The 20594-nt window shown below is 38.6% G+C and overlaps 1 protein-coding gene across 1 annotated transcript in view; it reads left to right on the top strand.

The window, feature by feature from the left end:
- The window catches only part of ADAMTSL1 (ADAMTS like 1), a 376065-nt gene that overhangs the window by 149179 nt on the left and 206292 nt on the right, over positions 1 to 20594 (top strand). Inside the window, exons 8-10 of the mRNA XM_040631464.1 lie at positions 194 to 305; positions 4923 to 5061; positions 17496 to 17546. Of these exons, the coding sequence (XP_040487398.1) occupies positions 194 to 305; positions 4923 to 5061; positions 17496 to 17546 (302 nt within the window). The remainder of the gene's footprint in view (positions 1 to 193; positions 306 to 4922; positions 5062 to 17495; positions 17547 to 20594) is intronic.

The following is a 20594-nucleotide window of genomic DNA, read 5'->3' on the forward strand; positions in this document are numbered from 1 at the left end:
AAGTGATGGTCGTGATGGTGTACAGTTGATGGGTAAGATCGATGATACTGCTATGGCCACTTCTCTCCCAATGCAGTTCTTCATGCAGCCTAAGACTGTCCACGCCACTGTGCATTCTGGTCCAAAGTTGCAGGGAACCAAGAAAGCCCCTCCCTGTCATACCAGTTTCTCTCTTTGCTTTTATCTCCTGCAGATCCACAGCTCGGGGCCGGCTGACAGCACAGTCCAGTTCATCTTCTATCAGCCGATCATCCATCGATGGAGGGAGACAGATTTCTTTCCTTGCTCAGCAACCTGTGGAGGAGGTAATGGTGTTCACTTAGCCTAGGAACTGTTGGCTTCTGTGAGGGAAGGCTTGGCTGTTATGAAAGTAGTCATTTCAATGTGGAAGAAATTGAGTGCTGTGATGGGTCTGATTCTTTATTCTGAATGGGGCCAAATCCTGAAGCCTTCCTGTAAGGCGGATACCTCCCTCTAGATGTCCCATGAACATTTCCTGTCGGTAGAGTTCCATTAGTGGAGACAGTCTTTTTTTTTTTTTCAATGCCGAATTGTCTATTTTTTTTTTACTATCTTATGTTAGTCACCATACAGTACATCATTAGTTTTTGATGTAGTGTTCCATGATTCATTGTTTGCATATAACTCCCAGTGCTCATTGCAACATGTGCCCTCCTTAATACCCATCACTGGGCTAACCCATCCCCCCACCCCCTCCCCTCTGAAACCCTCAGTTTGTTTCCACAGTCTCTCATGTTCATCTCCCCCTCTGATTGCCCCTCCTTCATTTCTCCCTTCCTTCTGCTAACGTCCTCCATGCTGTTCCTTATGTTCCACATATGAGTGAAACCATATGATAATTGTCTTTCTCTGCTTGACTTATTTCACTTAGCATAATCTCCTCCAGTTCCATCCATATTGATGCAAATTGTGGGTATTCATCCTTTCTGATGGCTGAGTAATATTCCATTGTATATATGGACCACATCTTCTTTATCCATTCATCTATTGAAGGGCATCTCGGCTCCTTCCACAGTTTGGCTGTTGTGGACATTGCTGCTATGAACATTGGGGTGCATATGGCCCTTCTCTTCACTACATCTGTTATCTTTGGGGTAAATACCCAGTAGTGCAATTGCCAGGTCATAGGGTAACTCTATTTTTAACTTTTTGAGGAACCTCCATTCTGTTTTCCAAAGTGGCTATACCAACTTGTATTCCCACCAAGAGTGTAAGAGGGATCCCCTTTCTCCACATCCTCTCCAACATTTGTTGTTTCCTGCCTTGTTAATTTTTGCAGTTTGAACTGGTGTAAGGTGGTATCTCAATGTGGTAGAACCGGTCTTGATTCTATTCTTTTTTGAGAATAAACTACTCACCTGGGTGAAGAGAACTAACTTATTCAGGAGTTAAATGGAGAGTGACTGTCAGGCCTACTACCTAGCATGATGTGTCTAAAAAGAATCAGAGATTAATTTAATTAAAGCAAATAGTTTATTACCAGGAGAAAAAAAAAAAAGCCCCTGTTCTATAGACGTAGACTCAGTTATTGTTACACCCTATCTATCATCTGCGCCATAAATGTAATGCCACTTGCCTTCTTTATTCATTAAAACACATCTCTCCTGAAAAGTCACCAAATGAATTCCTATCTCTATTCCATCACATCTGCAACATGGACAGCATTTTGTGTTACTGGAAAAAATATTTTCCCTCATTTTCTGCCCTTGATAATTACTATGGTTACATAATAATTGCTTCAAATTATTTTATAATTTATTTAGCCACATCCCTATAGAAGACTTAGTTCATCTAAACTTTTCTATTATAATATAAGGAATCACTTAATACCTAAGTATTTTTCTCCTTTTAAATTATTTCCTTGGAATAAATTCTCAAGAGTGAGTTTCAGAATTTTTGTGGCTATTGGCATATATTACCAAAATTCTTTCCAGAATGGTAATAAGCAGCATATGAATAGTTGAGTTTCATTGCCAGCTGAACTAGTATTTGTGGACTATAAGGATTGTTTAATTTTGCTGATTTAATGAGCATAAAATTCTATGTATATTCCTTTAAAAACTAGCACATCAAATAAATTCTGGCTCCCTCTTCATAGAAACCTGTTAATTGGACAGTGTTAAGTCATTAATCCACATGGGTATCACTAGATTATTTTGACAAGAGAAAAGAAGAATGGTACCTCAAAATAGAGACAAATTATTACCTATTAATTTTTTTAAACAGTAAGAACATATAAAAGAATTCATCTTCATTCGCATAATGTGAACAAACCACCAAAAATGAGGTTTTATAGAATAATGTTAGGTTTTAGCTTAAAAGGAGTTAGTCAAAAATGCCTTCAAGGGCATTTACCTGGATGTTAAATAACTATCAATTCGACATTCTAAGCATTTCAACAAAATATTGTTTCCATCTGCTCTGTCCTGAAGAAAAAATTACTTTAAAAATGAAATGCCAATGACTTTGATGTTTCATGAGAATTTGTTATTTTGATACACCTCTTAATGACTAGCATAGGAAATAGTTTCAAAGAAAGAAATCCAGGGGCACCTGGGTGGCACAGCGGTTAAGCGTCTGCCTTCGGCTCAGGGCGTGATCCCGGTGTTATGGGATCGAGCCCCACATCAGGCTCCTCTGCTGGAAGCCTGCTTCTTCCTCTCCCACTCCCCCTGCTTGTGTTCCCTCTCTCGCTGGCTGTCTCTATCTCTATCGAATAAATAAATAAAATCTTTAAAAAAAAAAAGAAAGAAAGAAAGAAATCCAAGCAAATAATTATTTTTTCTTTTCTCTTAAAATGCAAACCGTGCTTTGTGAGAAGTAACATTTCAGTAATATGCCCACTGTGCCAGTTTCACACGGAGCTGCTGATGGAGTATACTTTCAGTACCCTTGCTGATGCCTTGCTATATAATAAGACAACTAATGTTAGATTCATATATATCCAACCCCTCTCGGCCGAATTTTCCTCGCATCTAAGTGAAAAAGTAGAAGCATTAGTTGTCTTCAGATGTTTTGAGCAATCAAAACCTTGCTTCAACAGAAATCTTATTAGGAAGCCCAGATAAAAGGAGTATTGCTCAGAAGGCAGATTTAGGAGCTATGTGGAAATCAGCCTTCCTCCCACTTTGCGGACCACAGTTTGAAAATTACTGAAAAAATGATCTCTGAGTTCACTTTTATATTGCTGGTTCCACATTCAACGGGTTGACCATTTTTGCTCAGTGTAAGCAAACAATTGCAACTCCAATTACATTGTGAAATGTTTGAAAACACAATTATCTGGTCATTTATTTTGTTTTTGTTCTAAACCTTCATTTCACACACCCTCGGATGGCCTGACAACAACATTTGTAAGCTGACAAATTATGGTTTTTAAAAAATCATAATCTCAGTTATATAATCCACTTATTGCTTATGCCCACATTTTACTACATGATAAATTCTGTCCTTGAGTAGAAATCATTATACGGAAAATTGTAAAATTATAGAAATTATAAAATGATTTGCTTATAAAAACTATAAGTTATAATTTTTAATTATAAAATGATTAGTTTATCATAACATTATCTGCTTTAGAATACAATTTAATTGAAAAATAAAAGTATATTTACTTATTTACAATGTCATTTTTCTCTTTGATTTTCTTATGAAATAAAAAACTTAATGGAACATGTGTTTTTACCTATTACTTTCCATGCTTTTCATCTTTACAGTAAAATTGTTAAAAGGTCTTTTTTCAAGTCTTTAATGAACAATTAATTTTTGCGGGTGGTCCGAGAACACAGCCCCAAGCCAGGAAATCTGGTTTATAAGCCTCCTTCTGATTTCCTAAAATCTTTTGCAAGCCTTTAATTACTCTAGCTCTGACTTGCTAACACGTATCTAGCAATAACAGTATTCAGCCACCTGCCCGGGGAGAATATATTTTGGAGGTTGGTTAGGGTCAGAATGAAACAAAAGCCTAAACTGGGGGGGGAAAAAAAACTTCTCCATGTACATTTCTTTTTCACGTTAAGAATCTCAGTCTTCATCACCACCTCACCAGAAACACACAGGACAAGAAAGAGGCAGGTGGGCAAGGTCCAGCACGTTGTGAATGCAACGAAGTCGTACTCTGCAATGCTATTTTTTAAAAGAATTCTCTAAACGGTGGAAACGTGTGCATGGAAACTAAAAAATATCAGCTAGAGACTTAATTTAAGGAGCATTGGCAAAGGATTTTAGGTGAGGACGACGTTGAACATTAGGGGGATGTTGTTGTTGTTGTTGTTATCGTCATCGTCCTGGGGGACTCCTAGTGGCTACTGTTAGGATCTTCATCCTCCATTTACTCAGCCTAACCTACTCAGGTTGAATTTAGAGAAAGATCATGTTCCCAGGCAGCTGGCCGGACCTGATCTTTGTGCTGTTTCCCATTGTCCCCCATTCAGCCAGGGAAACAGTATCTGAGTTTTTTTTATTGATCGATTTGGAAGTTTATTCTCCCTCGTGCCCCAGATACAAGGGAGGCAGTTTTGCATCCTTGCACGAGACAGTCGGCAAATAAATATTGATCATCTTTTTTGGAGACAGAAATCTGCGTTATGCTTTTCAATTATACAAAGCAAATGGATAAGAATAGGACTTACCACAGAGTCTTATCACCTAGCCCTGCCCTTCTGGAATTCAAACCTTATCGTAAAACTTAAATATTAAAATTTGAGTGGAAAAATAATATTTGAGGTCTGCAAAAATTAATGAGCCTTCCGTTTATCTGTCTTTTGTCCTGGAAATTACTGAGGCACTGGGGAGGAATTCCCATTAATGTGAGATGGCCAAAAAGCATAAAGAAATGTGTTGCGCTATATGTTACCATGGTTTGTGTGTTTTAAACTTGCCGGGATGGTTTGATACTACAGGTTACCAGCTGACATCGGCGGAGTGTTACGATCTTCGGAGCAACCGCGTGGTTGCTGATCAATACTGTCACTATTACCCGGAGAACATCAAACCCAAACCCAAACTTCAAGAGTGCAACTTGGATCCTTGCCCAGCCAGGTCAGTCAAATTTACCAGTTTATTTGTCATAAACATCAATCGAGTTCCAACTAAGCTTCTTAGATTTTTTTAATGAAAAATAAGCATCCCTGTCCAGTGTCCATTCCTAATCACGCGTTCTTGGTCCCCATGCCCCTTGCTCTTGAAGCTAGATGATGCCCTCCCAGGGTCTACAGATTTTCCACTTGTGGAGCACTCTTCAGAGTTATTTTCTCTTCTGATTTCTTTTGATTCTGGCACTTCCATCTGCCCTTAGCAAGGTCAAGGCCAATGTGGTGGCACAGTGTTCTCAGGAGTCTTTCCATTATAACTCTGTCACTGGATCAGTGACATGATCAGAGGAGACCATATTTAAGGACCACAACTGACCCATTTGAGCCAGGGGTGGTCCACAACTGGAATCGAAACCACTCTCAGAACAGCTCTAATTATAACAAACTCAGCGTTTGTTAAAGAGAAAGCAGGACTTATTTTCAATAATCAGATTTTTCTAAAAGGTCTTTTTAATTAGGAACTTTAAAGAGACACTCGACACTTTCACCATCGCTATGGCTTCTTGGCAACCATGGTTGGCCCTCAGTTAGATTTAAGAATCACACAGACAAACGAAGCATCATAAAACAGATGAGAAGTCATAAAAGCACAGGTCAGCAGTCTGTTCATTGTGTGACATTCTTTGTTTTGTAGTTGTCACACCTCTTGGTAAATCTCTTTATTAGCTTCCTTATTCTCAGCATAGGAGAGAAGATATAGAAAAAAAAATCTTGTCCTACAAAACTAATCATGAACACCAAAAGATAAAAAAAACCCTTCCCCGGGCTCCTTGGATTTCTGAGAAGCACCTCAATATTATTTTTAAAATCATAGTTTAGTAATTATATATATAAAACTTCAAATAGTCAAAATAGTACATGAGACACATGCATGAAAATCACTCTATCTTTGAAGTTTTTGTTTTCTGCTGTTAACTTTCTAAAGTTTGTTTTCTTGTACTCTGTCTCATATTCATGGATTCTAAATTCTGCCTGTGATGCAAAATTGCCTATTGCAGATACTTAGCCCATAAAACTGAACTCAGAATAACAGGTTTTCATTAAAGACACAGAATCAATATTTTATAATTATAAAATTTAGGTGAAATTTCATTTAATTTAGGTTCATGTTACGCCAGAAAATTATGCATTGAAAATTGGATATGGTTTAAAAACTGAATGAGGTGTTAAAATTTTGCTTGGACTTTTTTTGATTTTGGAAATATTAAGAGTATGAAGCATTTTTAGCCAAGATAATTATAACTAATGCAATTCAACCCTATTTTTAAATTATTCTAGTTATTATACATCTTTATATCTATACCAGAAGACCAGTGTGTGAAAAGCATAGACAGGTGGACTCAGCCAGAGGAAGACTTTGAAAGTCTTTACACACTTTTTTCATGAAAATTTGTGTGTGAATTTCTAGGAGAAATGAGGGATTTACTCCCACAACTGGGGAAAAAAAACCTTCCATAAGGAGATGGCCGTGGAAGACAGTTGTGAGATAAAAGCATTTTGTTAACAATTTTAAGAAAATGTTTATAATTTACTTAATTTTTTTTCCTGGCTTCTGATTTTTATCTATCTTCTCTGTTGGAGTAATATTTGCAGCCCATTTCTTATTATCCAAAAGCAAAAGGCCATGTTATAATGAAAGAGGTTTGCCTGTGAAATTTATGCTTTGTCTGCATCCTATGTTATTTTAAAACATCTAATACAGCACATGTATAAATGTTGGGACAGGTGGCTCTTGAGAAAAAAAAAGAAAACTGAGAAAAGAGAAAGAAAAAGTAAGTTAGAGGCAAATGTCAGGAAGCTGCTTTTTTATTACAGAAGTAATTAAACAAAGCTGTAAAAATTAAGACTTAACAGAAGGAGAGATTTAAGAGGAAGCTGTTTTAGGAAATGTGATTTGCTGCTCCAAGGTTAAGATACTTCAGGATCACTGGGAAATTCATTGCACTAATTTGCATACCTGGGATCAAAGCAACTTTTCTAAATTCCAAGAGAAAACAGGAAGTGATGGTTCCAGAGAGGAAGATACTGTATAACAAAGGTCTGCCCTCCCTTTAGACATTGCAGAGTCAAACCCTCAAGAAACTGCTTTCTGACTACAGCTTTAACTGCCTCATAGTCAAATCAGGAGTGACCCAATGACTTCAAACTATCGCCTGTGTGTCTCCAATCAGAAACCCCCAAAAGGGAAAATGTAGACGTTCTTAGTACAGTCAGATATTTTTGAATTCCAAAAGAAATTTTTTTAACCTAACCCTTGAGTTATTTGTCCCCTTTACCTGCATGAGACTAGGATTTGGGGCCTATTATGTAATTATTTGAAAGCAAAATCCCATTCACACAACCAAGTTTATTGCCTGTCAAGGCTGGGAAGTACCATGGACAGCAGAAAGTGCGCTAACTAATGAGTCTGGAGCCCTAGGTTTACTATTTTACCCTTCTGGACCTCAGTTTTCTCACCCATGAAATGGGGGTGAGAGGGTTGTTTGTTGCGTTCAGTTAGTGGTTTTCAGACTTTGCCTACAGAACCTGTAATTCCACATAGTTGCCTTACTGAATTTCATTTGATATATTTTGAAGTGTTTTTAAACAAGAAGTCACAAGAAGTTCATATATTCAAACATGTTAAACTAATTTTAACTTATTCAAGCTCAGCTAAATTGTAAGAATTGTTGTAACAGTTGTAAAAGTGTTATACCACCAAAGTAACTACTTTTTGCCCTCATCCTTAAGTTCTTCAATATGTCTATTTGGCTGAAAACTAAAGATCCTGAGATTGCAGGGCGAGCTGTAAAAACTGCTACCATTAACCATCTGCTTCTCTGTAATAGTAGGAATCCTCTCATTGCTACACATCGAAAACCAAAACAAGCGAGACATAGACTGGTTATGGTGACCATTCGCCATAATCCTTGCTATCCAATCTTTTTCTGTCTACCAAAATAGCCTCAATGTTTGCATGCATTTACTTTCTAATAACTAAATGTTTACCATTGAACTAGCGAACTAAATGACATCCCTTACTCATTTCACTCACTGACAGTATCCACTGGTTCACATGGCTGTGGATCAGCTCACCTAATGGTTCTTGAAGCTAAAGAGACTGTTGACGTCTAGCCCATGTTTTCAAAATAATTTTCATGTTTTTATGGCTTTTTTTTCCCTGATGCTTAATGCCAACTAAGAAATGTCGATGAGTTAAAAGCCTATAGTGAAAACAATAAGCCTCCCTAATAATCTCCAGTGCCCGCAAATCACCAGTGTTAATGCTTTTGCTGTATTTCTTCCCAGTCTTGTCTCTAGCTCATAACATAGATGAGATCATACTGTGTACAGTGGACCCTTGGAATTCAGTGATTTAGCGTTCTTGGTTTCCACTCTTCTAAACCAAGCCCGAATATCCATGACATGTAGTAACTTGCCATTTTGCTGAGGCAGGAATATGAATCCCTTATATGACTAGACCAACATTTGAGCCTACCTGGCTGCCAGAAGTTCCGTCCCAAGAGAGCTTTTGTTGCTCTCCGCTGGTGTCTTTTATGCAGTCATTTTTATGAAGTGGTAAAATACTTTGTTTCCTAGCCAAAAGTGGTCTCAAAAAGGAAGCCAAAACTTAACACTTATAATGGAAGGAAAGAGAGAGTGAAGTTAAAAATTGAATGGCTTTTAGCTAAAATTAAGAATGTTTCTCATTGGTGACTCGGAGCTATGACATCACTAATCCCGTCATATGCGCTCTCCAGTGTTCTGGTGGCGGTCCCAACTTGGGTACCCCCAGGAGCCCAGAGGCATGCCCCTCCTATAAGTCCGGGATCTACAGCAAGTTTAATTTGTTTTCCACTGCATTTAGGTAACCCGATAGTATGGACCCTTTCCCATGTAGCTAAGACGTTTGGAATCTAATCAAATGTAAAAATCCTCTCTCGGGCCTGCCGTGCCATAATCCAGCTTCTGTCTTACACCAGGGGACATTTTTTTAAATGCCTTTTCTGTTGTTGTTTGTTTGTGCAATGTTTGTATCATCTTCACCTCTCAGGTGAAGGCTAAAATCCATCATGTGGCTGGAAAGCCTCAAACTGTATGCCTACAGTTCAGCAACAACTAAAAAGGCATCGTTTTAGTTCAGCTAATAAGCACCTTATGTTTTTAGAGTGGCTTTCAATGTAAACTATGCTACATTGGGCCTCATACTGCTCAGTCTAGGAGACCGGAATGACTGTTAATGCTGTCTGGGGGAAATTGTGCAAGACATTGTTTGTAAGAAGATCAGAGAGCCACCTTTGCAGATGTGTTCTGGCACGGGTCTCCAGTGTTCCCTCCAAGGCAGTAATGAAGGGGGCTTAAATTGGCAAGGGTTGGAAAAGTGAAAAAAGCTCTCACTCATCACACTATCATGGTCACAATCATTAGCAAACAGATCCGTTTCTAGCCCAAACTGCGTCCAGATTCCCCCTTCCCTCAAGGAATTCAGAGCAACAGTCCTGAGCAAATGCCCAAACTTGCATGCCCCGAGCGGCGGTTCTCAGTGAGTTCCAGTGGACTTTTTTGTCCAGCTCCGTTTAATTTGACAGCCAATTGCATAAGTCATCCCTGGCCATGATCCAAATCGTGAACAGAATCTCAGATTGAATCTTAATGCAACTTTAAAGAAATAATCTGCATCGCGAGAGCCATTATGTGTAGTGGGCATGTAAAAACCTGGTCACGCTAACTTGGTGACTAGTCCAATGGCAATACAGACTGATGGTTAGGAGGGGAGATTTGGAGCAAAGAGGCTGGCTTGGAATCCTGGCTCTGCCGTTGACTGGTCCAGGAGCCTTTGGCCAGTGACTTGTTCTCACTAAGCCTCAGTATTTTATCCTGTGAAGTGAGGAAAATAACAGTATTTTTTACCTCACAGAGTCATCATGAGGAATAAATGCCCAAAGACATTTAAAGAGCTTAGCAGAATGTCTGACACATGATAAGCACTCAAAAATGTTAGTTGCTCCAGCTATTATGACTAAGATCATGATTACAATAATGTTGATGTTACCTCAGAGAGAAACTGCTAAACTTTCCAGAAATTGGCTTTTTCCTCCATGAAAGGAAAAGATGGGACCCCAGAATTCTCTGAGTCTAGAAATGGAGTTCTCTGTTGTTTTAACAGCAAGAGACACAAATTCTTAAAAAATATCTTCATCAAAGTAAATCATGTGTATCAGATTTTTAAAATACAACAACCATGAGAAATTAAGATAATTAGCATCTCCATAAATCGCAATGTGCAACTGCCTAATAATCCCTACTTAACCAGCTGTTGAGACATTGCCATTTAATTCAGATGGGATTTATGCCATGTCTCCAAAAAAGGAGAACTCAATGTAAGGACTAGAAGATGGTTGCTTCATTAGCAATTAAAGTATAATGAAATGTTTTCCTAATCTTGGAAGTCTTTTTGTTTTGTTACAAGAGGTAAATGATTTAGAAAAGTAACAACTTCCATTTAATCAACCCCATTTGAATATATTGCTCTGAGAAGCTAATGAGTAAGCAATAAGAAAGATCACCATAAAACCCCATGTCCACGTTCATTCGTTATCTACAATGAGGTAGAAAAGCAGAGTTCTGGTTCTTTTTAGGATGCATGGTCATACCCTTCCCAAGTTTATAGTCTCACACACACACACACACACACACACACACACACACATATCATCATCATCATCATCAGACAATCAGCTATAAGTCCGTTATTGGGGCAAATCAGTCCTTCTACCAAACCAGCTCATTACTACTAATAACGATAATCACTTGTTACATTACATCTTACACTTTTGAAAAGCATAATTATTTATGCAATTCTCTTAATTAACTTGCGAGTTAATGGCACAGGTATTATCATCATCCTGCATTTTAACCTCAATCTTATCACTTTGGCTTTACTAGCTAGTAACTTCTTTACTTAACTTCTCTAGACCCGAGTTTTGCCATTTGTAAAATGAGTATAATATTCCTGTAAGAGAGTAGCTACGAGGGTTCAATGAGATAATATACATACAGCTCTTAGCAAGATGCCAAGCACTCCGCAGAAGTCAGCTATCATTATCAAACTGAGAGCCAGGCCTGTACAATGACTTACCCAACGTTACTTCTTTATGAAGTTTATCAAGTGCTTTCACCTCCATTATCTCAATTCAGTTTTACAGTCCCTGGGAGGTTAGCAGGACAGAGATTATTATCTGTATTTCCAGATAAACAAACGGAAGGCTAAAGAGATTGAGTGATCTGCCCCAGGTTAGATTGTGCAAAAGAAAGCTGGGTTGTAAATGTAAGTGCTTCCAGTTCCAGACTTACCTCCTCTACTATGTAAATTCAGGTGACCCGATTCACACCAGATACGTTATTCTTCATGATGCCTTTAGCACCCCGTAACATCTGGCTTAAGACCCCCCACGAGGAGTACAGTACTGACAACTTTACATGTCAATGCAGAGTTTGGTCCTCTGGGTCTTTGAAATGACTACACACCCAGGTTAGACAAGCCTCTTTTACATAAGCGTAACTACTGATGTTTACTCAATCCAAACAGTGACCAATCACTTGGGGAAGCAGAGGAAGAGATAAACAAAGCCCAAAGAAATATTAGTCCCCCTTACTGAAAATCAGTTCAGAAATTGCATTCACTAAGATAAAAAATATGAACCACAGAAATATCAATGTGAGGAAATATTAATATACTGGGTCAAATGATCAAAAACTCCCCAGTGGTTTCACAGCAGAAAAATGAATATGTGCCTTAAAAATGTTTTCAAATCCTAGATGATGAAACAGGGTTCTTTTGGTCTGGTTCCAAAAGATAAATGAATGCTGCCTCGTAGGTACAATGGTTTAAAAAACGATTGTGACCTGTTTTCTCATTTTCATCACATCTTGCTTAGGGAAGCCCATGGTGCTTTAAGAAGTCACCAAATATTAGAGTAGGAAGGATTTTGAGATGATCACCTGGTTCAGTAGTTTTCAGTTTGTGGTCCACAGAGCTGCAAGTTCTGCCTTCAGCAGCCCCTAGGAAGAGGAGAGGTGAGACAGAGCTCCATGAGGTGGGTTTCCAGGCCCTCACTGCTACTTCATCTTAACACTCCTGATTTCGTCCAGTACTTAGATGTGGCAGAAGTCCAAATGAAAGGCACTCAAGATCCCATGGAAAGACAGTGACAGAGAAGAGAACTGACTGTTCAATTCCCAGCTCCTCAGGGGGTCCTTTTCCTTATTATATCATAATCCTTTGTGCTCTATGACCCAGGAAAAATTTGTGTCTTTCCCAACTTTTGGTCATTTCTCTCCTGCCCCATCCTAAACTGTTGCTTAGGAAGAGATTGGTTTCTGTTGCCCTGGAGTCGTCAAGAGAAGTACTCTCTTCTGTGCCAGAGCTCCCTCCACCACCCACAATTGCATTCAATTTTTAATTGAGTGCCTGGCTGGTGCCAGGTTCAATGCTTGGTACCATGGCAAAGGCAAAGAAAAATCAACTAGGGTCTGGGCCCCCACACATGAGACAGGAAAGGGATCTTTCCAAGCTGCCATGGCTATTTCTGGGAGATCCCCAATGGAAGAGATGCAGAGTTAAGCCAAGCAGGCTACAAGTACAGGTGTCATTAAGCTGTCCTGTCTCCACCCCAAATCCCTCAATCTTCTCTGCTACCAGAGCAGCCTTCCTTAACTGCCAACCCCCCCCCCCCACCAAAACAGTCTGCCCTCTCGCACAGGTGGCAGAGCCAGAGGAAGGCAAGGAGCGGGACTAAAAATGTGCACAGTGAGTGACAGTTGGTTGGGGAGCGTCTTTGACCTGGTTTTATTTGTTTGCTTTCATTCTGGATGGTACCATGTCTGCATACCAACAGCATGACTTCATTGAGTGACTATACACTGATCGCCTCTGCCCCGGGCATGGTGTTAAGAGATCCAGTAGAGAATCCATATGGATTCTGTCCCATGGTATTAAACCAAAGAAAACTTATACATAATTAGAACTTAGTAGATACTTAACAGTGATGAGTGGAATTCGTGTGATAGGTGTTTGGAAGAGGAAGAATGAATTTCTGGCCAGATGTTGAGAGGGTAATTAAGGACAAGCTTTAGAAGAGGTAGCCCTTGACTAAGAAATTTCACTGGGCGTCATGGAGCCACTTAAGACTTTTGAGTTGGGAAGTAAAATAGTAGTTACTGTGACAGCAGTGAGCAGGCTGGGTTGGAGGAGGCAGTCCTGCAGGCAGAGATCTGTTACCTGACCGCTGCAAAAGGGCCCAGACTTGTGGCACAAGGAGATGTACTTGCCCAGACTTTACAACTGGCAGAGCTGTGTGCCGGCAGGGAGCACGGGAACGAGAAGCAATGAAGATGTCCCGTAGTGTCTAGCCTGGGTGGATGGGAGGATGGTAGTACTCTGAACACTAACAGTGATCACGGGAGAAGAAGTAATTTGTGGGGGAAGATAATGAACTATCTGGACACACTGAGCTTGACAAAGCTAGAGCATATCCAGCTGTCAGGAAGTCAGCAATGACTTCCTGCAGCTCAGGAGAAGCAGCAAGAGGTCATTAGAGATTTACAGAAAGGGACACTTAACACCATGAAAAGGACTTGTTATGGTTCATTTCCATTATAAAAAGAACCCAGAACCCCACAAATTAGGCTGTCCTAGAGATAGTTCCATTAGGATTTTTCTTGGAGAGAGAGATTTACTAAATAGTGTGAGCCTGAATATGGATTGATTTTAAAGCCATTTGAAGTCGGGGATATTTTTTTAAAATAGCTTCTAAGATGATTCCAAAACAGACTTGATAATCTTTAAGTGACACTTGGGATTTGCAGTGATGGCCTCATTTCATCCATTTATATCATATTTTTAAATGTTCCTGACTTACACTTTCTCAGACTTGTATTTTGTCTTGCTTGAATATTCTAGTTCCTGTGACTGTACATTATAGAACACTCGGAAAACAGAAAAACATAAAAATACAAAGGCAAACACCAGGAACTAGCAACAGTTTTTGGTCTTTTCCTAATATATTTCTGTGACATATGTATCTGTAAATACATACTTACTTACTTACTTATATATGCACTACAAAATGATTACATAGATTTATGAACACATGAATTTTCTTAATATTGTGGTTCACATGGTATGTTGCACTTTGCATTGAATTTTCTTTAGTTGACATTACATTTGAACATTGTGTCATTAAAAATGTTTCAAAACTCTTCACGTTTATGACTACATAATATTTCATTACATGAGCCCGTCTTAACATGGAAGCATTCTCCCATCATTGGACAGTTCAGCAAGGTGTGTACCTTGAGAGGATGAGGTTCCATATCTTTTTTCTACTTTACACCACGTTAGCCCAGAATGACCTCATCCTCATCTTCTCATTTTCCCACCACAATCCCTGATGTTGGGGAGTCCAATGGAGTCAGGTCGCTGCCCAGTGTAAGAAGTGCATGAGGGATCAGAATAGTTAAGGCAATGAAGAATGCGTGGTTTTACCCCAAACCAACTGTTTTTTACATCTTCCCTTGTGATCATTTTTTAAAAATTATTTTTGCCTCCTTCAGCACTTCCCACCCATTATGTCTGAATGCAAGCACACGCATACACACACACACACACACACACACACACACACATCAAGACCAAAACGTGGTAAGAGCTTCTTAAAGTCCCTGAATGTCATCCTTTTCATCATTCTTCAATATGTACACTTTGCCTAAGAAAAAGACCAAGTTTCTTAAAGGTAAGCAATAGGAAGTTACATTTAGGCCACCGTGCCTACCCTTCTGTGACAGTGTGGTGAAAGGCCAGGGCCATGGCATGAACCCCTAGAGAGAGCAGAGCCCATGCACATGAGCATGCATTAACAAGACTGGACAGAGCGCCATTGTTTTGATATCTTTCTGTTTTCACAGGTGCCATAGAATGATTTTATGAGTCTTCACCATGACCCATGCCATAGAAAGACAAATATAGCTATAGTTCTGCTGAATCCAGGTTCGGAGCTCCCTGTGCAAACAAAAACACAATTTCTAAATCAGTCCAAAGCAAAGCCCAACATCTTGAATTCTATATACACCCCCTTTTTTTCCCCTTCTCCTCTTCTAGCCTGTTTTCTTCAATATTATTGCCTCCATTTTAAATATCATCAGCTGATAAATCAATTGGCAGAGATCTGCAATAGTTTATTCTAATATTGAGGATAACAAATCGTAGCTATAAAATTTTTCAGAAGAGAAGACAACAAACCGTATTTTTCATTTTGAAGGTGTGTAGGCATGAGTAAAAATACTAGGGTTGGCTCAAATGTAACTGCAAAGCCCATTTCAATGATTTCTTAATTAACTGCTATTAGATGTGTACCCAAAGTTATTAGAAGAACTTTGGAAGGTTAGAATTCTTTAAAAATAGAGCTCTTTTAAGAAGAAAATTCCCTTAATTGCTAGACATAAGAATTATTGGAAAAAGATCACATGATTATGATAAAAGATAGGATCAGTCTCTCACATTCAATTTGTCAGAAGGAGGCAGAAAAGAAGAGGAAGTTTCTCTAACTTGGAAAAACAGGGAGAAAAGTTTGATGTTAGGGCTCATTCCATTTTTCTGTTAGAGCTGCGGGATCTTGACCTTCCTCATCCAGTTTCATGAATATTGTTACTTTATGGTAATGCACATCCATACACAGTGAAAATCTAGCCATGCAAATGGGTGCAAAAACTTTAATCATACAGATATATAGAGAAAATTTAGTCATGTAAGATAAACAAGTAAATTAGTATGCCAATGGTCGTCTCTCCTGGGAATAGAAATCTATCTTTCATAGCTTTGTTTCCCGTTGTCTTTTAAATTTAATTTCTCTCATGTATCCTCATACCTTTCAGTCATTTCTTCAGAAACTACCCTCTTTGTCACGTCCTCTTATTTATGATGACCTCCAGTCAGTGCTGTTTTTTTATCTGTCTGATCTACAGTATGCAGACCTTACCCGTTTTACCCAAAAGCTTAGATTTGCTAGCCATCTAGAAAGAATATATTATGTCATCCTATATCAGAGAATGAAATTAAAACTGAAGCCTTTATTTATTGATTTAAACATAAATATCAACATTTATATCGAATGTGGATCTAGAAATATACACCCATCCATCTCTCCCAGGGATACAGAGAGAACACGTGAGTTCCTTCAGTATTCGAAAGAGAGACTTCCTGTCATTTGTCAGTTGAAAACTAAGTATCTTCTGCTTGTGCCCTACCATGTTCTGTCCCGGGGTGACAGCTGTGTATTCAGCTCTCTCTGTCTCCCACTCTTGACGGAGAGACTATGATACTAGCCCTTTTATCTGAGACCAATTCATCATAAATCTTCCACAAGCCAGGGGACGCTGCAAGAAAACCTTGCCAACTGGAAGCTTGAGTTGAAATCAGTGAGGTAGTGGAGTTTACTAGTAGTGGAGTTTACTAGAGTCCGTAAGGCCCCTGGGGACTTCCACACAACCTATAATATCATTTCTTGTGAATCCATTAGCCATACACCCTATAATGTCATTTCTTGTGGCTCCTTTAGGCTCTGTCTCTGAATCTCACATGTTTCCCAGGACACTGGATACACTAACAACAGTCACGACCATCACAACCCACCACTGTAATAGCGGTTAACATAATATCACAGTTTTACAGACCACAAAAATGATTTTCCCTATTTTTTCTCTATTTTAACTGCTCTGCCTTTATTTTGGTAGGAAACTTGATTGTGTTACTGGTTGCCTACTATATTCGCTAGTTCTCCCTCCGTTTACAACAATAACCCGATGACTGCGTTCAGATATTCACTAAACTCTTTAGCTATGCCAAGAGTAGAAACCTATTTGCTAACGCACGTTCCAGACTCTTGTCAATCCCCAGGTACATACTCTTAAACAGAGCTCTCTCTTTCATCAGGAGCGAGACAGTAACTGTAATTGCTTGCCGAGCATCTGGAAGTAACATTAATAATGATGATAATAATGACCTCATAGGATGTATAATTTGGGGGATTAAAGAACATTTACAAGCTTATTGTGTCATAGTTAATGATGAGGTGCCAAGTTTTCTTGCCACCACCCTTTCCAGTGGTATTTCCTGCTTGGATCAGAGAACTAATTATAGTAAATGGTGCCCTTTCAAAGAACTTGCCCCATCCTCACGCATATGCTAGTGTAAAGATTACTGAACTGTTGTAGCGTTGTTTTCAGAGACGATTTATTAATGTTGTTTTGCATTTGTCTAACAAAATTTGTATAATGTAATCATTTAGTGTTTATTTTATTGTGTGTACCTTCTACTCAGAGGGTTGGCATTATTGTTCCTAACAGTGACGGATACAAGCAGATCATGCCCTATGACCTCTACCACCCCCTTCCTCGGTACGTAAATCAACCATCCTGATGCTCGAATTAGTAAACCAGCCTTCTGCTTCTTTTATATATCTATGTAGATGTAGATTGTGTGTTTCTCTGTCAAAGTAAGATGGTCGATAGTATATTTTGCAACCCATCCTGAGCTCTGCTTCTGAATAGTACTGGGCTGCTTAGACCATAAGCTTGTCATTCGAAAACCATTTTAAGATAGGATCCTATTACACTGAAGTGGACACAGTCACTCACTGATTAGACACAGTGTATGAGTTATGTTGTGTCTTTCTTTCACTCCCTTTGTCCTCTTCTGTTTCTCTGCAATAGGACCCTAGGCGTTAAAGCCTTGTTGCTGACTGTTAAGCAAACACCGCCTAAAGTATAATCCCGCAAATGTGGGATTCCAGATGTGCTATTACTCTGCATAGGGGCTTTAAAGATCTTCTTTGTATTCCAAAGAAATTAGAATTGTGTACCAAAAGACGATGTTTTCCCATCCTTATTGTTCAGAACACTTGGGGGACATTTTTTTTTCTCCAAAATATCCAATTCCATGTGCAGTGTTGCTTTTTTAAAGGATGGTCTTTTTTTTTTTTTTTTAACTAGAAAAAAAAAAATTAAACTGATGGAGGAACTTTTAAGAGAACTTGTTCTCTTTATTAATATATTCATACGAAAACTGGAGAGGCTGAAAAATACACTAGCTCCTGAGTGTATGGTCTGCCACATTGGAAACAGCTCCCCGGACAGCAGAAGTTAGAATCGGGCTTGGCAGACCCCCTGTGCCGGGAGACACCTTTGCTCTATCCTCTTTGCTCACTTGGACTCTAAGGCATCAGCTGCTATTTAGAACCCAGAGTTTCCATCAGATTGTAAATAGTGCAAATAATCCATGATAGTTTTCTGAATCTCAGACCGAACAAAGGCTAGAAAATAAGTTTGTTCTGAACTGCAAAATAAAACATAGTTTGATTGAAAATCTCCAAATACTTCATGAAATGGAATCCAAACAGGGGCCCTTGAGGTCATTGAGTTCAGCTCCCCAGAGATGCTTTCCTGTCCTTACTCCTTCCAAGCACTCACACCCAAGGGGAGCATAAACACAGGTATTTACCCAAATACGCATATATGTGTATTTAGTGCATAGGTATTCCCACACGGGTGTGCACATAGACTGGTACCTACATAATTCATGTACACCAACGCAAGCTGTAATCCGGCCTCTACTTAAATACTTCCAGTGACTGGTAGAGAACTCGCTTTTCACCATCCTAATGGTAGTATGTAGACAGGAGCATTGGATTTCTACTCCATATAGCTGTTTGGGTTTTCTTTTTTAAGTTCTTCCACTAAGGGGTTACTTCATTAGTCAGCTCCCTCCCACTTTTCTATGACTATATTGATAAAGATGATAAATGAATTTAGAATGCTACTGACATAGCATTTTGCTGTCTTGATCCAGAACCAAATGTCTATAGTAAATGTTTCTTGAAAAAAAGAAATGGAATGAAAATATAAAAAGATTAATTTAACTGAACCAAGATTTCATTTGATTTCAGTTTCCGTATCTATAAAATGAGTATCCGCAGAATACACGTATCTGTTTGTGTGAAGGCTAGATATTTTACAATAAAAGCAAAGTTGGGTGTCAGGGGTGAGCTACGTTAAGTTTATGTTTTTCTTGTAATAGCACTCCTAAGTTTCTTTCATATCTATGATCTCCCTTGTTTATATTTCTCTGGGCTATGACGAATGCCTGTCTTAGGTTAAACTTCATTTCTTATATGTTCTGATTTCCCCCAAATGCCAGAAGCCCAGTATTCTCAATGATAGATTGAAATGAGCCTCTTTAATGTTATCCTGTGTACACATGGACCTGTCTGTGCATCACAATGGAAAAGGACAATCACAAATAAATAGACTGTGTTTCATACTCCTTGCACTGCTGTTACTGAGCCGATTCTAAAGTTAGATATTCTGCTTAATTGATAAAATCTTAGCAAATAGAAGCAATTTCTACAAATGTTTTTACAAGAAGAATTGAGTCTCAAAAATGACCCAAAGTTAAGAACTGAGGCTCAAAAATGATTCTCAGATGGCACCTGCCTTCTGATCAAGGCAGAAGGCTTTACATATTGAAATTATTTAAATGGGTTTTAGACCACAAGTGTAGATACAAAGCACAGTTAATGAATTTTTAGATTTTTTTTCTGGCTTTCAGTCTTTGACTGGAACACATACCTGAACATAAAAGAAGAATGGAGTCTTATTCATTCATAATTCATATACACAATATTTCCACATCACTCTTAATTTTGAGACTTTCTTAAACTAAACACCCTATGTGTTTAAAAAATTAAAAGCCATCAGAGTTAAAATATGTGGTATATGAACTCATTTTTTTTTCTTCCAGGATGGGAATCTTGGATATGCACTTTTTTTTGTCCCCAAGGACTTACCTGGTCCCTGTTTTAAGATATTCTAACATGCCTTCTCTCGGTTTTTATTATACTTTCTTTAAAGCACTCAGACATGTTTTGCCTTGAAATTCCACATAACCCTGTCATATGTCAGGATTCACACAATAATTTTTCACATATAGAACGATAATGGTAAGATGGACACATACTATAAATTCTTAGAATAATATTAGCATCATTTGTCTTTGTGTGATCACTGACACTGAAAAGGATACTTATTACTGTTTGTGAAATTACACTATGGGTCAGGTCCAAATGTTGAGACAGAAATTAATCACTCTCTCTTTAGAAGGATCAAGTTTAGGGACGTTAGAGTACCAATTAGAAAGTGTGCTCTTTCTTTTTATGGCATCTTAATGTTCTAAGAGATTAAATGTACATTTAAAAACATATTCCCACTTCACTGTCAGATCAAATCTAACATGAATACGTACTTATATATTCAGCCCAATTTCATTCTGAATCAGACCTGTTATCCATATCCAGAGGGAAGCTCTCCAGAGATTTACATGGAGATAAATGAGAATTGGTTTTACCCTTTTGGAAGAGAAACCCTCTACAGAGCTGCTTCATTCTCTTG

This window comes from Ursus maritimus, unplaced genomic scaffold (genome assembly GCF_017311325.1).
Source record: "Ursus maritimus isolate PB19 unplaced genomic scaffold, ASM1731132v1 scaffold_17, whole genome shotgun sequence".
Classification (NCBI taxonomy): domain Eukaryota; kingdom Metazoa; phylum Chordata; class Mammalia; order Carnivora; family Ursidae; genus Ursus; species Ursus maritimus.